The sequence below is a fragment of the Ptychodera flava genome, chromosome 11, assembly GCF_041260155.1.
Source record: "Ptychodera flava strain L36383 chromosome 11, AS_Pfla_20210202, whole genome shotgun sequence".
Lineage (NCBI taxonomy): Eukaryota > Metazoa > Hemichordata > Enteropneusta > Ptychoderidae > Ptychodera > Ptychodera flava.
Genome location: NC_091938.1, coordinates 39,976,747 through 39,997,594, shown reverse-complemented (window position 1 = coordinate 39,997,594; position 20,848 = coordinate 39,976,747). Strand labels below are relative to the sequence as shown.

General features: G+C 37.6%; 1 protein-coding gene across 1 annotated transcript in view; it reads left to right on the top strand.

Annotated features, from left to right (window-relative positions):
• The first annotated feature begins 2,190 nt into the window (after positions 1-2,190).
• The window catches only part of LOC139144254 (adhesion G protein-coupled receptor L4-like), a 57,286-nt gene continuing 38,628 nt past the window's right edge, over positions 2,191-20,848 (top strand). Inside the window, exons 1-2 of the mRNA XM_070714922.1 lie at positions 2,191-2,321; positions 9,968-9,992. Of these exons, the coding sequence (XP_070571023.1) occupies positions 2,265-2,321; positions 9,968-9,992 (82 nt within the window). The 5' untranslated portion in view covers positions 2,191-2,264. The remainder of the gene's footprint in view (positions 2,322-9,967; positions 9,993-20,848) is intronic.

Sequence of the window (20,848 nt, the reverse complement as noted above, 5' to 3'; positions counted from 1 at the left end):
AACTATTTGTGAATCGTGCTTCGAAAACGATAAATTCAGAGAGAGAGAGAGAGAGAGAGAGAGAGAGAGAGAGAGAGAGAGAGAGAGAGAGAGATGTATTATGTCGTGAAAGGCTGTGGTCTTAAGATGTGCAATCTAAAAGAAACAGTTTATTAATAACCCATCGTAACAACCCATGACAACGAAGAACTTAATCATTCTTGTGTTCCTGGACGACCAGGTGTTTCGAAAGCGGCACTCTTTACGTTCGAATACTTACTGGTGTCGATGACCAAGAGTCGTTTCCCTTTACCGGTTTTGTATCAAGTATATATGATAAAAAATCTCATGTTCAAGGTCATTAACAGGACACTAAGTATGACTATTGAAAAAGGAAAGCGGCTTATGCCCTCAGAACCATAAACACTCTTCAGAACGACAGGATTGATGGTGGTACACAACCTGAAGTGAGACTGTCGTATCAAATATCTGGGAAACGCAGACGGAATAGGTTGTCTTGTCAATATGGAGGTTTACACTTCTCACTCAGTATTCGTTGTTCAGGCCACGATTCCCATCAACCTTACATCGTGGGAAATAACACAAGCGTCGAAGGATTGATTACCTGTCGTCAACGTGTCTCAAAGCACATTTGTTTCTTTCTTCGTTTAACCCTTCCGCCTCAAAACAATCGTTCACGACCAGCTCAAAGTAAATTATAGTACGCCTGAAAAGACGAAAATTTAAGCATTTATTTCAATTCATTTGTGAAACAGAATATGAGTGGTACAGGAGACAGGTCGTATTATCCAACACACTGGTACGATCCATTATCGCAACAGCTTTACGTATGCGTACAAAATACATTCCAATGATTAATGTGCGACTTAGAAGACTAAACTTCAGCAGAGTTTCAACAAGCTTTATAGCAACGTGTGTTTGCGTGAAAAATCATCACTTCTCATAATCAGAGTTTGCCGATTCGTCTAGTCTTACTTGTCAAAAGTTTACTCAGAGCTCAAATCGCATTGTTTTGACTGTTTGTTTGATTTTTTGTTTGTTTGTTCCGAATATTTTTCAACGATTTGTCACGAGAAAGATTAAGGAAACATTGACTTACAAAACCAACAAAATCAAAAATACATTGGCATGCGAGGAAAAGAACAATGAACCCAGCCTTGAGTAGTGAAAAGCTGGAAGATTTGATTCAATATAATAATCTTCTACAGAGCGACGGTGAACACAACATAGGGAAATGTTCATTGAACGAGCCACATGCACTTTTATTTTTTTTAAGAATAGAGTAAAACATTATTTCTTGCCTCACGGCTTATCAAACTGATAACGGCCTGTTGAAACAATAATATATATTGTTGGTGGTTCCCTCAAATAATAAAGATATTCAGTGACATAGAGTGATTTCTTTTTCAGTGCCTAGGTAAAATCTAAGAGCAAAAGAAAATGATTTCAGCGATAAAACGTTCCGTTTTTGAATATAATCCCAGCAGGAGACTAGGACTAACAATTCCTTTCGGGTCACTTGTGAAATTTTTAATGAAATGACGTCAAGAGATAAATATTCACAGTACAAACATATTTCGACAGTGAGTACCCGAATCTCCGCATGAAAGGACATCGGCTACCAAAAATTGTGAAACGTAGAGATTTTAAAAGCTTACTAATAACAAACAGGTAGTCTATCCTGAAGCTTGTTGACAATGCACCGACTAGAATGCCGAGCATATGTCTATTATACATAAATTGATCTAATTTTAATCACACGAAAAACACTGATTTAAATAGAATTTCATCGTTTGCTATGCCCGAGGCACTTTAATATCACTGCGGTGCCGATACAAAAGATAAAGGAAATCATGTAAGGAAAGACACATTATGAATTCAATTTCTATGACAATCATAGTTCTAAGCGAAAATGAATTTCGATATGTCAAATATGAATTCAGCTTTTTCCGACCTTTGATAAGAATTCAAAATGTTCAAACTTATTTTTATGATTGATTTATAGTAATTGTGTGCTCAAGCTCAAATCTGGTGTTGAATTCAGGTGCTGTGATTTGTATCGTTCAAAGCACTCTGCTCGCAGCAATAAATGTATTCGGTTGCTCGGAGATACAGTAGTAAATGGTGAAATCACGTGACTGGCTGTTTAAGGCTGGCGTGTAGCGTTATACGGCGTACAGAACACCGGAAAGAGACGATAGCAACGACATCGTTCAAAGTTTCATGCCATAGAATCTGTCTTACAAAATGATATAAACCTCAAAATGACGATGATAAATTGTCACTATATTCTCCTACTGTGTACCATTATTCCACATGAGGTGAGTACAGTCTTATTTTCTTCCAGTTTTTTACATTGCTATACTCGTTATTTTAATTCTAATGCACTGTGTTCTGCTCGACTACTTCAATGTATTCGACAGGCCCTTACCCTAGTGAAAACATATTTAGCTGAAGTTGTCTTTGTTTTAAAGTTTACTTTATGAATGTTTGATTTTAACGTGCGGTAAATTTATTAACTTTGTGTGACAGGCTGTCATGCAATGAATTTGACTTCGACAGAAATATCAAAAATTCGTCCTTTTAAGAAATACAACGATTTTAGATCAAGTGCATGGCTGTGATAAAACCAAGGACCACGATGCATCATTCTTTTTAGAATGCGGGCGTGCTTATAACTTAAGCTGCAGAACGAGGTTACTTTCTATAGCATATTCGTAGAGTAATAGGATCTTGATAAATTTTGACTTTTTGGAAATGTCTGTCTCACCAGTATGCCTTTTGTTCTTATTCATGTTGATTTTATTTTGGTAGAGTGATAGGCAAAATAACGTATGTCCTTCCCTTCCAAAGTGTAGAGTGATAGGCAAAATAGCGTATGTCCTTCCCTTCCAAAGTGTAGAGTGATAGGCAAAATAGCGTATGTCCTTCCTCTCCAAAGTGTAGAGTGATAGGCAAAATAGCGTATGTCCTTCCTCTCCAAAGTGAAGAGTGATAGGCAAAATAGCGTATGTCCTTCCTCTCCAAAGTGAAGAGTGATAGGCAAAATGGCGTATGTCCTTCCCTTCCAAAGTGTAGAGTGATAGGCAAAATGGCGTATGTCCTTCCCTTCCAAAGTGTAGAGTGATAGGCAAAATGGCGTATGTCCTTCCCTTCCAAAGTGTAGAGTGATAGGCAAAATGGCGTATGTCCTTCCCTTCCAAAGTGTAGAGTGATAGGCAAAATAGCGTATGTCCTTCCCTTCCAAAGTGTAGAGTGATAGGCAAAATGGCGTATGTCCTTCCCTTCCAAAGTGTAGAGTGATAGGCAATATGGCGTATGTCCTTCCCTTCCAAAGTGTAGAGTGATAGGCAAAATGGCGTATGTCCTTCCTCTCCAAAGTGTAGAGTGATAGGCAAAATAGCGTATGTCCTTCCTCTCCAAAGTGTAGAGTGATAGGCAAAATAGCGTATGTCCTTCCTCTCCAAAGTGTAGAGTGATAGGCAAAATAGCGTATGTCCTTCCTCTCCAAAGTGTAGAGTGATAGGCAAAATAGCGTATGTCCTTCCTCTCCAAAGTGTAGAGTGATAGGCAAAATAGTGTATGTCCTTCCTCTCCAAAGTGTAGAGTGATAGGCAAAATAGCGTATGTCCTTCCTCTCCAAAGTGTAGAGTGATAGGCAAAATAGCGTATGTCCTTCCTCTCCAAAGTGTAGAGTGATAGGCAAAATGGCGTATGTCCTTCCCTTCCAAAGTGTAGAGTGATAGGCAAAATGGCGTATGTCCTTCCCTTCCAAAGTGTAGAGTGATAGGCAAAATGGCGTATGTCCTTCCCTTCCAAAGTGTAGAGTGATAGGCAAAATAGCGTATGTCCTTCCCTTCCAAAGTGTAGAGTGATAGGCAAAATAGCGTATGTCCTTCCCTTCCAAAGTGTAGAGTGATAGGCAAAATGGCGTATGTCCTTCCCTTCCAAGTGTAGAGTGATAGGCAAAATAACGTATGTCCTTCCCTTCCAAAGTGTAGAGTGATAGGCAAAATAGCGTATGTCCTTCCCTTCCAAAGTGTAGAGTGATAGGCAAAATAGCGTATGTCCTTCCTCTCCAAAGTGTAGAGTGATAGGCAAAATAGCGTATGTCCTTCCTCTCCAAAGTGTAGAGTGATAGGCAAAATAGCGTATGTCCTTCCTCTCCAAAGTGTAGAGTGATAGGCAAAATAGCGTATGTCCTTCCTCTCCAAAGTGTAGAGTGATAGGCAAAATAGCGTATGTCCTTCCTCTCCAAAGTGTAGAGTGATAGGCAAATAGCGTATGTCCTTCCTCTCCAAAGTGTAGAGTGATAGGCAAAATAGCGTATGTCCTTCCTCTCCAAAGTGTAGAGTGATAGGCAAAATAGCGTATGTCCTTCCTCTCCAAAGTGTAGAGTGATAGGCAAAATAGCGTATGTTCTTCCTCTCCAAAGTGTAGAGTGATAGGCAAAATAGCGTATGTCCTTCCTCTCCAAAGTGTAGAGTGATAGGCAAAATAGCGTATGTCCTTCCTCTCCAAAGTGTAGAGTGATAGGCAAAATAGCGTATGTCCTTCCTCTCCAAAGTGTAGAGTGATAGGCAAAATAGCGTATGTCCTTCCTCTCCAAAGTGTAGAGTGATAGGCAAAATAGCGTATGTCCTTCCTCTCCAAAGTGTAGAGTGATAGGCAAAATAGCGTATGTCCTTCCTCTCCAAAGTGTAGAGTGATAGGCAAAATAGCGTATGTCCTTCCTCTCCAAAGTGTAGAGTGATAGGCAAAATAGCGTATGTCCTTCCTCTCCAAAGTGTAGAGTGATAGGCAAAATAGCGTATGTCCTTCCTCTCCAAAGTGTAGAGTGATAGGCAAAATAGCGTATGTCCTTCCTCTCCAAAGTGTAGAGTGATAGGCAAAATAGCGTTTGTCCTTCCTCTCCAAAGTGTAGAGTGATAGGCAAAATAGCGTATGTCCTTCCTCTCCAAAGTGTAGAGTGATAGGCAAAATAGCGCATGTCCTTCCTCTCCAAAGTGTAGAGTGATAGGCAAAATAGCGTATGTCCTTCCTCTCCAAAGTGTAGAGATAGGCAAAATAGCGTTTGTCCTTCCCTTCCAAAGTGTAGAGTGATAGGCAAAATAGCGTATGTCCTTCCTCTCCAAAGTGTAGAGTGATAGGCAAAATAGCGTATGTCCTTCCTCTCCAAAGTGTAGAGTGATAGGCAAAATAGCGTATGTCCTTCCTCTCCAAAGTGTAGAGTGATAGGCAAAATAGCGTATGTCCTTCCTCTCCAAAGTGTAGAGTGATAGGCAAAATAGCGTTTGTCCTTCCTCTCCAAAGTATAGAGTGATAGGCAAAATAGTGTATGTCCTTCCTCTCCAAAGTGTAGAGATAGGCAAAATAGCGTATGTCCTTCCTCTCCAAAGTGAAGAGTGATAGGCAAAATAGCGTATGTCCTTCCTCTCCAAAGTGTCCTTAAAATATAAGGTTTACATGATAATTACCAGATGCATAAATTCCCACGATTTCCATGACCTTGACTGGAATACAACAATCCGTGTTACTTTTGTCACATGACTTTGGAGGTTGGTTGATTTGACGGCACGGGAGAATGGCAGACACGATAGGTAGACAGAAAGCTGGACGGATCTGTAGACAGACGGTCAGACACTCCGGGCATACAGAGATAAAAAAACGTATGGACTGATAAATAAATAGTAATTTCCCGATACAAGATTAAGAAAACATAGATAGTTAGATATTTGCACTTAATTGCTACGATATGTTAATAGAAAAGATGAAATGCAGATTCTCTGTTTCAATCTCCCTCGATCAAAAAGTGAACTTATATATTACTGTATATGTTGCTATTGAACAGGTGTCTTTAGGGACAACTACTATCTCTTATACCTTACGCATCATATAATTTAATAGCACGGTCCTTTATGAATCGTCAGAATCGTAGAGTCAGTACACACGAATGGTTTCATCTCTTTGGATACAGACACTTGCTTTTTTGTTTTTGATTGTCACTTCTTCAAAATCCATTTGAAGTGTCATCAACGTTTTGATTACTGAAACTTGACATCATCAGATATCCTCGATTTGCCATTACATTTGACATTACATTGCATTCACGGAAAATGCTTACTTTTTTCAGTCAACAATCCCAACAAACTGTATTCAGTTGCCTGCTCCTCTCTTCTCAAGGAAAATCGGAGGCTTAAATCAGTATCCTCCCCGGCAATACCGAATCTGCAGTTATTTTATTTGAGGATGGGGGCAGCTTTCCCGACTGATGTTTTACATTTGCAAATAAATAGACGTTTCAATGCATATTGCAACCCTAACGAGGATCTCTCTGTCGACAACATTTCAATCATTCAACATTATTCGATGGGGGACTTCTCTACACAACATGCTTTCAATCATCTTTTGACCTTTCAGTATGACATACCCTTTTCACGGCTGCAATAACTGCAGAATAAATTAGCTATAGCTTTGGACTAACGGTTGCATTCAGCTCAATGTTTTGTGGAGTGACATCGATTTCTTATATTGCAAAATGCCCGTGTAATCTTACAATGGAAGTAATGACTTGAAATCCACAGAGAAGAACTTGAACGATCGCAAGTACAAAGTATCTTACTTCATCTTTCGACTCTAAGCAGGATAATTCCCTGTTCGCCTAAAGGCGTATCGATTGTCCTCTGCCTTAAGCTTTTTATTTTGCAAGATAAATTCAGGTATACAATCGAATACGGGTTTCTTGTCATTCTGCCAACTCAATAAATTGCTCGCTGTGGATTGAAATTTAGTATTTTTAACCTGTTGCCAATGACGCCTTTTAACTAGGATTATAAGGAACAGTCAAAAGGGACTTTAAACAACGTACATTTTCGCATTCATGGTCTTCAAAAAAAATAACATAGGCTGAATCAAGACATCAACCGATGATTGAAGAAATAGTTTTCTCATGCTGGAATGCACAATGCCATGACAGTGGACCTCCATTTTGCTATTCATCTATACTATACAGCGCAGACTTCTGCTTCCCTATGTATGAGATTTGATTGCAACTGTAACATGCATCTAATCATTGCAAGATTAAAATTGAACGCTGATTTCGTCAATACCATTTCTCTCTCGGTAGCTGTCGTCTGAATTTGTCTTGGATTACATGAAATGAGGAACTTGTGAGCGTTGCATATTACTGGAGAGTTTACTTCTCAAATAAGAATGGCTATTCATGCTGATTTAAGACGAAAATTTCTGTCGTTCTTCATTAGTCTGCACATGTTAAATTTCCAGTTGAGTATAACTACTTGAAGCTTTGCTTATTTCCACTTTTAGCTTCAAAGTATTGTAATCATTACCATGATCTATCCCATAATGCATTGTCATCTACAGGCATCATCATCTATGTTACGTTAGATCACATTGCGACAATAATCAAATCACTGAGCTATTTATATTGTAAAATCAGAGTCAAGATTCTATGTCCGAACCAAAATTTCTCGTAAAGCAATCACATTGAACATATATGTGTGAGCGAGTATGTATGTATGTATGTATGTATGTATGTATGTATATATGTATGTATGTATGTATGTATGTATGTATGTATGTATGTATGTATGTATGTATGTATGTATGTATGTATGTGTGTATGTATGTATGATGTATGTATGTATGTATGTAGGTGGGTAGGTAGGTGGGTGGATAGGTAGGTAGGTAGGTGAGCGTGCGTGTGTGCGTGCGTGCGTGCGTGCGTGCGTGAATGCATGCATGCATGCATGTATGTATGTATGTATGTATGTATGTATGTATGTATGTATGTATGTATGTATGTATGTATGTATGTATGTATGTATGTATGTATGTATGTATGTATGTATGCATGCATGTATGTATGTATGTATGTATGTATGTATGTATGCATGCATGCATGCATGTATGTATGTATGTATGTATGTATGTATGTATGTATGTATGTATGTATGTATGTATGTATGTATGTATGTATGTATGTATGTATGTAGGTGGGTAGGTAGGTGGGTGGATAGGTAGGTAGGTAGGTGATGCGTGCGTGCGTGCGTGCGTGCGTGCGTGCGTGCGTGCGTGCGTGCGTGCGTGCGTGCATGCATGCATGCATGTATGTATGTATGTATGTATGTATGTATGTATGTATGTATGTATGTATGTATGTATGTATGTATGTATGTATGTATGTATGTATGTATGTATGTATGTATGTATGTATGTATGTATGTATGTATGTATGTATGTATGTATGTATGTATGTATGTATGTATGTATGTATGTATGTATGTATGTATGCATGTATGCATGCATGTATGTAAGTATGTATGTATGTATGTATGTATGTATGTATGTATGTATGTATGTATGTATGTATGTATGTATGTATGTATGTGTGTGTGTGTACGTACGTACGTACGTACGTACGTACGTACGTACGTACGTACGCACGCACGCACGCACGCACGCACGTACGTACGTATGTATGTATGTATGTATGTATGTATGTATGTATGTATGTATGTACGTACGTACGTATGTATGTACGTACGTATGTATGTATGTATGTATGTATGTATGTATGTATGTACGTATGTATGTATGTATGTATGTATGTATGTATGTATGTATGTATGTATGTATGTATGTATGTACGTATGTATGTATGTATGTGTGTGTGTATATAGTGCTTATCGCGTCTCTAATTCCGTTGCATTGTTACCGTTCGTGTTTGTCCAATTCCGTTTAAAGGTTCTCTAAAGTTTGTTTACTTCAAGGTAAAAAAATGTTGTCTACCTATCTGCGTGCGAAAAAACGCTTCTTGTTCATAGAGGGTGATGCAAAGAGTTTCAGATAATAATTTGCCTATCGACGTATGTTGAAACCAAAAGCTTTTTATGTTGAAACCATTTTGAGACCGCCCGATTTTAACAAATATCAGCTTATACTGGATGATGCAGTATATACAGTCCAGTGACTGGTAAACATTTGGATTGAATATAAATGAAATGCACAATTAGACTTCTAAATTGTTAACGTTTCGTGCATTGGTTGACATATGGATTTAAACCTCCTTGCAAATCAGCTGCAGTTAATGTAAATGTTGCCTGCTAGCGACAAATACCACGACAAAAATAACAAAAACCACGACAAAATATCCATGAACTTATAATACCTGCCAATGTACATGTAAACACAACGCCCCTTCAGCTGCTATGCTTTACATATGAAATCGTACATGTGCAATTGGCAAGGTGCCAGATCTAGACAAACTGACTTGGTGAGGCATTTTTGAGTCCTGTCTTCAAAGGCACGCTGAAATTGGCTGTAAATTAGAAATATATTTCGATCTCCCGCAATGCCAATACTCCGAAAGTGTTCATAATGTTATAAATCCTAGTTCATATCCTGACAGGATATTTACAGTGAAAATCATGATTTTTCATCACTTTGTTATGGTTTAGATTATTTACGTCGATGTCAAATTCTAACAAGCTACGGACTATCCACTTTTACAAAATTTAAGCCCCCTTAGGACTCTTTGAGTCCATGTTGTTGATAACGATATAATAGCTTAAGGCGCAAGTACACCCACAGTACGATCGCATCCGAATAAATATATCATTTTAACTTCTGTAAGCGTCGGCACGATGCCTTGGAGACTTGGCAAAGGAAAGCAGTATTGAATCACAATTTCTGCGACTATTCCTAGTGGCGGTACTCAGTTCTGAGTGCACTTGATTTTCAAACTGACAAGAATGCAATAGTAGTGAAATCAATGACTAATAGGGACTAATGTGCGGCGTCTCGAAAGCTGTTATCCAATTGGTTGACTGAATCTTACCGAGGACGCTGCACATCAGCAGAGTATTAGTGACGAGTAATTTAAGTCAGTAATGATGAACATACTAATACATAAGGTGATTATTCTTTTATCTGATTTATTTTCCAGATTTTTGGTGCTGGTGAGGATGTAGGTAAGACAACATCTTCATTTAGTTATTTCTTTTATAGATGTTACTGATGCGAATAGTCATTGAACAAATATGACTTCTACATTCTGGTTTGATGGGAACTTCATGGAGTGCATACATGAATACTCACATACGTAAGCGCGTGTTTACACCAAAGTGCAAAAAAAAACCCCGACCAACATGAACATATTTCCATCCTTTACACATCTTGGCAGTCATGATGATTTCATTAGTTAAAGTAACTACTGCCGGGAACTCTCAGCAAATTCGGCAAAGTTTCTTTTGATGATAACTGCAGCGTTCCAGTGAAAAGATGATAATCACAGCTAGATGACTCCCTAGACACTGACACGGATTTCCTTAATCAAAGAGAACAACCGAACAGCAAATGCAATGAAGGGAAACCTTATCAACAATTCGAAACATCTGTAACGGCAAAGTGAGGGAAAATCTTGAGGGAATAACACGACTCACACAATACCTGCGTTTCGTCGTTCATCAAGCCAAACTTTTCAGGGTCTCCTTCGACTTCAAATTTCAAGACGTCGCGTCATATTGAACATAATATAATAATGTACTAATTACTAGGTGATCCTACTTGGACAAAAGAGGGTTTATTGAAATGGATTATCTTTCTTTATTTGACTATAACGTATATTCATAGAACGTACCACCTATGGCATGGTATCGTTTATGTGGTTTGAGTATCACGGCATAAGATAATGTGTGAATACCCAGAATATTAAATATAATGTCAAAGATAATACAACGATCACTCCACCAGATATACGTCAATGGAATTCCTCCATAAAACAATTGTTCGTTTTTCTATAGTTACAGTTTGTAATGTATAACACTTTACTTTTGTAATCATTCCCATCAAAGTTGCATGAGCTGTATTTCACCGTCTTCAGAATCCTAACAACCTCGTTCCTTATAAAGAAAAAGAAACATTTTACGGGTTTAGAAGACAGGTGTACATTGGTTACAGATCTCTATGACACAGAACTTTGTTTTATCGGTTAAAACCTATCCTTAGGACCGCAAAACACACATTACTACCGTTTATTTACGATGCATCTATAGCTGACCCCCGAGAGAAAGTCGTAAAGATTAATAGGGTTGGCTAGCAAGGGAGAGAAATGACGTAGAATTCACATAGATGCCTTGTTAATTGAGGACCTGACGACGAAAGGATGGGAGTTGTTTGTCTATTTACAGAAAAGGAGTACATTAAGAGAGCCATAATCCAAGATCGTGTTAAAACATTTGTTTTCTGTGCAGGTACAAAAAGAGAACTGTGAGCGAAACAAAGAAATCCAAGTGACGACAGTAATTGAACGTTACTTTAGGCACTGCAGTGGATTTAATCGAAGAATTGCTTTATCATTGTGTTCACCTTAGAAAAGTGGAAAGCTATCAGACCATGCCTCCAATAGAATCGAAATATGTGTCTTCATCGTAAACACATGAAAATACATGGTGACGAATTTCAACATTAGTTTCAAGAACATAAACTGTAACACTGGCAGTATATTCTATGCGTCCGTACATTCAATAAATACATGTATTCATATTACCATTTACCGGTAGAAGCTGACGTCAACGGAAAGACTAACAGAAAAATCATTAACATACGTTTTTTCACGAAGTGTTTATCAAATTGATTAACAAGAATGCTGTTAGAAACATGTCGCCCGTCTCTCTCTCTCTCTCTCTCTCTCTCTCTCTCTCTCTCTCTCTCTCTCTCTCTCTCTCTCTCTCTCTCTCTCTCTCTCTCATTCCCTGCAGTGTGCCTTAGTCTCTCTACGTGCATGTCTCAAAGCACACTCAGAAGAAGGTGAATACACGGGGCTTGCACGTTACCAAACCCTGCATATGATCAACAGTGTTACACTATTCAGTGTACAAATTGATCGATGTCATTTTATCACTGTCTGCAATATTGCATCACCGCTTGGTTTTTAAGGTTTTGCAAATTCTTGCAAATTGGTATACATGATGTAGACTCATTCATTTCCCTTGCATACTTTTCATTAATATAGCCAACAGAGGATGTCAGTACTGTATCGACAACGCAGTGCAGCTTTTATAGAATTATGAAGATAAATCGACAAATATTGCATGCAATCGGTCGACATATCTGTATAGACATTGGAATATATAGCAAACACGTAAACTCAAAGATATTGACAATTTAAACTCTGTACATATATTTCGAAGCATCAAAGCTGAGTCAATCCTTGCCCATTTTACACCATCTTCATAGATGTAGCTGATATTAGAAACATTATTGAAGTGAATGTATATACTCGGTAAGAATTACTTTTAACAAACATATTCTGTGTACCATGGTTAGGGTAAGATTACCAGAAAATAGGGGAGCAACACTCTCCATTTTGCTCTCATTGCTTCTGTTGTTTTTGTCGAGAGATGACATGACTCTTTTCGTACGGCATCGAAGCTTGTTTTCCCGTAATGATGAGTCAGACTAGACTGTTTAGACAAGCCATGTTTTGAACGCGGTCAAGTTCTTTACAAATAGACATTTTTCGAGCGGGCGATGGAACTGCAAAACATAGAAGTTTAACGAACAACATCATAACAATCCATCTTTTGCAAAATCAACGTTTTACGTATTCTGGCCATTGATTCAGCCTTAAATGCTGACTGTGACATGTACACGTTTTGTGTGACATTATTGGATGTCACAATCAATAAGCGCAACACAAACGTGGTGACCTTCTTGGCACTTTTCATGATGTCAGATAATGAATATGGTAGTCGGATTTCACTTATACTGACAGAACGCGAATTTGACATTAGTGATCAATACGACCAATAGAGACAAAGTTAAAGCTTGAATATATGTTCATTACGTGCCTTGCCTTCAGCACATCACAAATATGTTACCGCGCAGTATAGCACCAGGAGTACATGGAATATTGTTAACAAAACCACCTATCTGAGACCTAAAAGGGGAAATCATTCGCTTCTATAAGAGAAAAAAGCGGAGAAACGAGTACAAGTACTGTGCAGGATACATCACTGTAAGCGATAATGTCAACATTTTCATTGCACTTTCAATGCTATTTGAAATTTGTTTCCTGTATATCCAAGTCAATACAAACTCACACGCTGTAAAGAACGCGTAAGCGATAGAAATTGCCTTTTGGTATTTGCAGATATGACTAACAAGCACATATTGTATGATAAAAACGGAATGAAATATCATATTTGTCCGAACAAAATATAATGAGAATGATTATTTCCATAACATGTCTACTAGTGTTAAACGTAGCTCAAATCATGACGTTGAAATGGTTATTAATGATAACTTTTACATCTGTGAATATTTAAATTCCACTGAAAAGGCATCAAACAGACACACCACAAAACAATCTTCGCACAAAATGTTGGTCAACGGCTAGGGCAAGGCATAATGCTTCTAAAGCTGCGTACAATGTATTATCGTCTTTACAGTATTATGGTAGCACAAGCAGGAGAAAGTACCTGGGATCATTCACGATATTCACAATGAAACACACTAGTATTTCTAAGTATATAATCACAGGAAAACACCAGGCACGCATGAAACTATAGCCTCTAGTGTTTGAGAATCTTTCTCCTGAATATTCTCTTAAGGTAGTACGCGCCTCGAAAGTGAAAGACTTAAACTTTTGCTCAAACTTTCCTGAATGAAATTTTTAAACATTCTCTTACCATATCAAGAATAAAAATCATGGGTCACCGGGCAAAGTGTGGCATTAGAGAAAGAAATTACCGAAGATTTACCGATGTTTGGTATTCAAAATGGCCGCCATCCCTGTGTTAACTCTATGGGGAAATATAACAATTTCAATTTTTAAAAAACTAAGAAGAGCTTTAAAATAACTCCAAGAGCTTTAAAATAAGTCGCCATAAGTTGTAGATCAGAACTAATTGTCACATATCAGAGTCTGAATATGACCCAAGGTGCATTCTACCTTAACAAAAGTGATGCGTGGATTATTTTTACTTGGAAGTTACAGTATTAACTGTTCAGTATTTTGAAAACTGTCCAGTACGTTGCCATAGTAGCCATCTAATTTTTTATTGGGTAGACACGTGCTATGTGATGTATCAATGCCTGTAATTCTAGTGAATGTGTCGGGTTTGTGGCTGAGGATTTGAAGACGAAGAATGACAACACCGAAACCTCAACTGTATAGTATGAAAGTCAGCACTGTCTGAATTCAATAGACTGCAGATGGATTGACACCGGTAAACGATAAACATATTTAATTTCCAGAAAGACAGTTAATATGACTAACAGTATATGTTGGCGCTACCACATTGTCAAGTGTCTAGTCGGAGATTTATTTGATAACGCGTAGTCTTCTTGAGAACACGTTGTAATATTACCTTCAGTATAGCAATTACCTCACATCGAATAAACTTGACCCTTACATGATACCTCTCTCTCTCTCTCTCTCTCTCTCTCTCTCTCTCTCTCTCTCTCTCTCTCTCTCTCTCTCTCTCTCTCTCTCTCTCTCTCTCTCTCTCTCTCTCTCTCTCTCTCTCTCTCTCTCTCTCTCTCTCTCTCTCCTATACCAGACTAAACGAACGATCGAGATAAAAAACAGATCCGATAAGTCACAAAAGATATCATTCAATTTACCTCACATAACGTAATGACACTAAGTTTTGTAAAGTCACGAAATGTTGCCAGAAACAGACATATTGTGGCTAACTTGATGACTAACGGACGTGTACATTTCACTGAATGCGATAAATAAGGTTATTGTCGTCTCCCAGATTTGAATATCGACTGCGTGAAAAGTTGAAAAAGGTTTCCTTTGCTGGCCTCGGCGTCATGCAATAAAACTTAATTTCTGCACACAGTTGACACCCAGCTGTCTGCTATTACACTCTAGTAGCGTTGAATGTATTGCGTCAGGGTTCCATTCTCATCAAATTGGTTTTCACTTAACTTTGAATACACCCGTATACTTGGAAAGTAAGGCTTTCAGGAAGAAACAGCAGTATACAAGAGGCATGATTTCAAAATGCATTTCCCAATTATCCAAGGTGTGATACTTCAATTACACGTAATAGTGCTAAATGTATTCGCTACTTTATACTTAGCGCGAATGTTCTGAAATATGGCTCCTTTACAAAGGACAAATGTAAGAACTAGAACGGGTCTAAGTCCTCTTACGAGCCTCAAAGTTACCAATAGTAATGGTAAATTGAGGTTGAGATTTCTTTTTTATAGCTGTTAACTCATTTTTAGCATGCAGTCTTGGATTAGCTCGGAAGTGACATCACGTAATGCGGGGCAATACAAAGATATCGTATAGGGTACGTTTATGTAATAATTAGACAATTTATTATCAGAAGGATAGCTCATTAAAGAAGCTGAAAGGCAACATCGATGTGTAATGCCCTGATAAACGTGGTACAAGGAACCGCACACAGTCGGCGAGCCTTGGAGGCAAGCGAATATCTGACATTCAGATCTGCATAAATCTTATCCTGAAAATGTCTCAACAGAACCTGTAAACGTCATGAAAAGTGCTGCCACAATTAGAGTATGATAGTAACAACAAGTGCACTGCATAAAAGACATGTGTATCTCAAGACAAACAGTGCACGTTGACTTTATAGGTACTAGGTTGGTTTCGGCAAATGGCTCATCAAGTTGCCCAAACTTGTTCTTTTCGTACATATTACATAAAATATTTTCTTTGTGACTTTCATAGATCGTTATTATTTTTCAAAAGTTTTAGCAAGATAAGATGGCACAGACGAATTCCAATACTCAGAATTACTGTCATGATTGAATCGCGAAAACATTTTTAGAAGAAGACGAATAGTTTATTTCATTACAATAGGCCACCGGCCTTTCGTTACATGTTACAGATCACAAAATGTAGTTCAAGGTCAAAGGTTACATCTCAAAAGGACTTTTACACATAAGACCTGTCTTACTTAAGAGGTCTATCTGCAATCTGTCTCTTTTTAATACCCTTATGGATGTACTTGGCCAGACTAAAAACCACGTACTTTTATTTGTTTTTCATCAACTCAATAAATTTAACGTAAGAAACATTTTCACGGTAGTATACAGGTAAGTATTCTCTTCGTAAATTTACAAATCAACAGAACATGGTATCATCATCTACTGCATCGTCTTCACAATATCTGCACAATCTCATTTGTCTTTTTATTTTGAGCCCCTTTCCTTTTACAATTTCCAATTTGCTTTCCGCCGCACATCTGATTCTAGTTATCGCCGATATCAGATGTCTTTCTGGTAAGATATCAATGTATCTTTCTGGTTCTAACACTAATTTGAAATGAACATAATTAGAAAGTGAATTTTCATTATTTATGTTAATATACCATGTTTGGATACAAACTTCGACCACTCTTGAAATAAATAATTGCAAAAAATACTCAGGATTTCCTATTTCGTGTGCCAACCATGCATAATTAAAACCAAAATTTTGAAGTACAACACGCACTTGACTTGCCCAGGTTGTTTTCCCGTCTTCATCCAGTCTTTTGAGCATTTGATAAGCTCTAAATGGACGTCGGTGTCTATCCATGTGAATTACTTTCAACCGATATTTAATAACTTTCTTTACACATAAAAAATACATTGGCAGTCTGCCACATTCACCTAATACTGCATTATACTGTATTTGATCTTACAGCTAGTATGTTTTTGCAAAATCTTGACTGCACCTTTTCAATATTTTCATGTTTTTTATAACCCCGTATTTCAGCGGAATAAGTCAAAATCGGGGAGACCATACAATCAAACAACTTAAAGTATAACGATAAAGGAATATTTCTAATTTTGTAGCAAAATGTCCTCACCGTCGCCAAATTTTACTTGCTTGTTGTTTTCAAAAGTTTTAGCAAGATAAGATGGCACAGACGAATTCCAATACTCAGAATTACTATCATGATTGAATCGCGAAAACATTTTTGTATATCCGCGATCTGTTCTCCTGACAGTAAGAAAACACAGTTCTGCACAGTTCACAGCCAACATTTAGCAAATTAAAAGCTAACGCGAACGCTCATCCCTTCTCTAAATATGTTAGAGTGATCCCCACTTATACAGTAACCCCCTGGGCCGAAGAAACTTTAGTAAGAGTGCATCCGGACAGTTACAGTTTAGACGATCCGTCCCCAAGGTATTTGATTTAGCAACCACTTATGAAATACTGCTGCCTATACCGTGCAAAACGATTCGATCCAGTCCTGACAAGACTTGCGCGATCTGCGCAGAAAGAAGGGACTTTTTGGACTTGCTTTGACGTCATCATTTACTGATAAAACTGCGTGAGTTCTGCCGAAATAGCTATGTGTTTCCTGACTCTGGGAAACATTACGGAAAGAGTACTTTTACAAAAGACAGTGTAATTTAGTTTGTGGCCAGTGATACAGTTGGCTTACACGGCCCTGCTTGTGGATTTCAATTCTGGTACGCAAATATATGTCAATATCTGGTACATTATTAACAATGCAGACCTTCTTCATAACTTAAGCCTAAAGTTTTTATACATGTTCGCTAAAGACACAAATCAGGGTCAATTTTGTCAGAGCCGCCTGTCCATCAAAATGAAGTGATCTTCACAAGGTGCCCTCAGCAACAGACATCTGAATAAATTATTATTTAAATGAGGCAGAAACAACCTTAATGCAGTGAAGTCTGTATTACACGCATTCTTTCCTTGATACAAGTCATTTACGCGTCGTCGAGCTAATCAATTTTGTTCAAAGACGAAAGGTCAGGTGTATTTTGGTTCAATAAGTAATACTTTCGTGTCCTTTGTATGATATATACGAATAGTCTAGTCAATTACAATGTCTTTATAACGCCTGACTAGCGTCCATTATCGTGCCATGTACCACATGCTGATGTTTTGAAGTAGTGAATATTGGAGTTAAATAAATCTATCTAGATAATAAATGGAGGAGGCACCGTATAATCCTTGCTTCCCACATATCACTGTGTCTTGCCGAAAGTTCAAATTTTACTAATCACAGGTTGGTCTGCATTCTATCTTTTTTCGCCTGCCAGGACGTTCAAAAGACTGCTCACCTCGTTTATTTCATTTTTGCAACTTAGGTTGACTTAGTAATAGACAGGTCGTTACATATTCGTTGCAACTGGCTGCCTTACGAATTCAGATCTTTACATTCATATACGATATACTAATTTATAACGCACGCCGGCTAGAAATGTTCGTGTTTCTCTGTATTATTGTAAGTCGGTGCATAATACAAATACAGCTGTATAATCTGTACGTCTTTTAATAAATAGACCAATCCCTTGTTTTTATCCAGCCGCAATATTCCGTTATTTATGATAGCATACTTACTTTGATGAAATCGACAAAGATAACGATGCTTGGTCATAGTAAAGTACGCCGCCCGTCTACGAAAACAATCTTCCCGAAACCGAAATGGACACTTTAGGTGCTTTGATGTTCAACGCCTATTATTGGATTTATCCCTTGCAATTTTGTTATTTATGTAACTGTTTTCAGTTGACATTCGTATCACATTTATGATCAATATAAATCGGAAAAGTTACAGTGCGAAAATATATTGCTTAATTTCTGAAACTTCCAAGGAATAAGTTTATGTTCGCCGTTTATCGAGTTATGGCACGGTTTTACAGTCTTCATCTATTCAACTATGCCTCGCCTTATTCAAAGTGTTTCGCAAATTGGATTCTTTTATGTTTGTGGGTTTTACAGTTTCATCACGCTAGAGGGAATTTTCGATGTAAAATTCTGTTAGTACAGTATCTTCAGCCTTTTGTGTGATGGACCTGTAATGTAATTACACGCCAGCGTCTACGACTTGGCAATGTATCAAACGAGAGCAGACCTTAAATCCCATAAGTCAACATCTGAACTTAGAATTAAAAGTATCGTGTTACGAGCTCGATTTTCTTGGAAATATTTGTACGATTGCCAATTTTATGGACAAGCAAGCCCTGAAGGAGTTTAAAATTAGATTTCCTGTTATTGTCAACATATCAATATAAATAATAGTTAATACCTCTTATAGCACACTTAATTAAATTCGAACAGATATCATCCGTAGGAATAATTCTAACGATATCGCAGATTTCAGTGTGTGTTTTGTCAAGACTGCTCACCTTTTAAGTTGGTGTTACTTGTTTATTTCAGTTTTTACAACTTTTGAATACTGTTTGTGAAACATGATAATTCAAAATCATAGTTATGATAAATCAAGTGTATCAAACTTTACCAATCTTCCAATCTCAGGAAATATAATTAGAATCAACCGAATAGGAATAATGCCTGTGAGAGCTAAAATGATATCAGCACGTCAGTACTTGGCACTGTTACCATGGTTACGATACTCGTTGAACGAGCAATCGTTGGATAAATAATGATAGCGAATGAATATAATCAAGCTGTTGTTTTTGGAAAAAAACTCTTGTAAACCATCCATGAGATGAATTATCAGTCACGTGATGTTAAGTTTACTGAGAAATGAAAAACCTGTGATGAAGTATTTAAATTATGTGACAGGCACGTGTACTTATATTAATTTTCTCACAATAAGTTAATCACATAGAAAAGGGGATGTTTTAATAGTTTCAGTTAATGATTACAAGTAAATGACTGGCGATAAAGTCAGGTCAGTCGCTAATTTCAGTCGTATTCCCAGTGGTGAGTTGTCAACATTTTAACGGCTCCAGAACGAAGAAAAACATAGTATTTGACTTTAAGTGCAGCTTAGAGACAACACGACAATTAACTATGCCATGCACGTCCTGTGCCAGGTACGTTTCACTGCAAAAACAGATCGAGGTTAGCGGCAGCGGTGTTAATCTAGGATATATGAACAAGATTTATAGATCTCGACTACATTTTTACTAATCACTAATTGAAAACACATGGTTTGTAATATGATGCATTTAATAATATACCTTTGCAATTAATAGTTATTGCAAGACTCTAACATAATGACGCCACGATGCACATCATTAACGGTAGAATGATCCGACATGCCTTCAACTGAACCGACATTTTACATCGTAGTTCTGTTAACAAAATATACGGGACATATTGCCAAGGCAAGTGAAAACATTTCGACCATGAATATACCACCTTCAAACTTGAAACTTGACTAAACTTGACTAAACCAGGTTGGGCACTGCTGGAAAGACATGACTCGCAATCAGCAATGTACCCGTTGCACGGTATCTTTGGAGTGTACAGATATTAATCTCTCTCTTTCCAAAATTAAGATCTGACATTCTCCGCTAGTGTGTTATCATAACACACTAGCGGAGAATGTCAGATAATGAATGAAAATGAATAATGAATAAAAAAGATAATGAATGAAGAATTGCCAATGGCTTTATCTTAATATCGCGAGTTATCGTATGGACTGTCGAATGAAATGCTTTGTGACGCATAGTATATAAAGTATGTATTGCAGTTAAAGACAGTGAAAGTGATTTGGGCCAAGATTGGAGCATTCTTTGGATAAACTTATCTCTCCCTCTGTCCCAGAAGCCTTCCGGTGCAAGACTACAATTCTACATCGTCATACAGGAATCCCTGGAAACTCGTAAGACAGATTTGAATGTGCTCTGACATTTATGAGAGGCGTAAGTCGCAGTTCAAATATGTCTTTAATTGCCGTTTTGAACCGAATGTGCTCCCACAACATCATACGTACTAGAGTACATGGCTGACCTTTTTCATCGGCAGTGCACTTCTTGCTTTGATTTTAGTTGTCAGATGACCACGGAGACACATTCAACAAATACGATATTTCTCATTCGTTGTAAACACAATGTTCAACTCCGT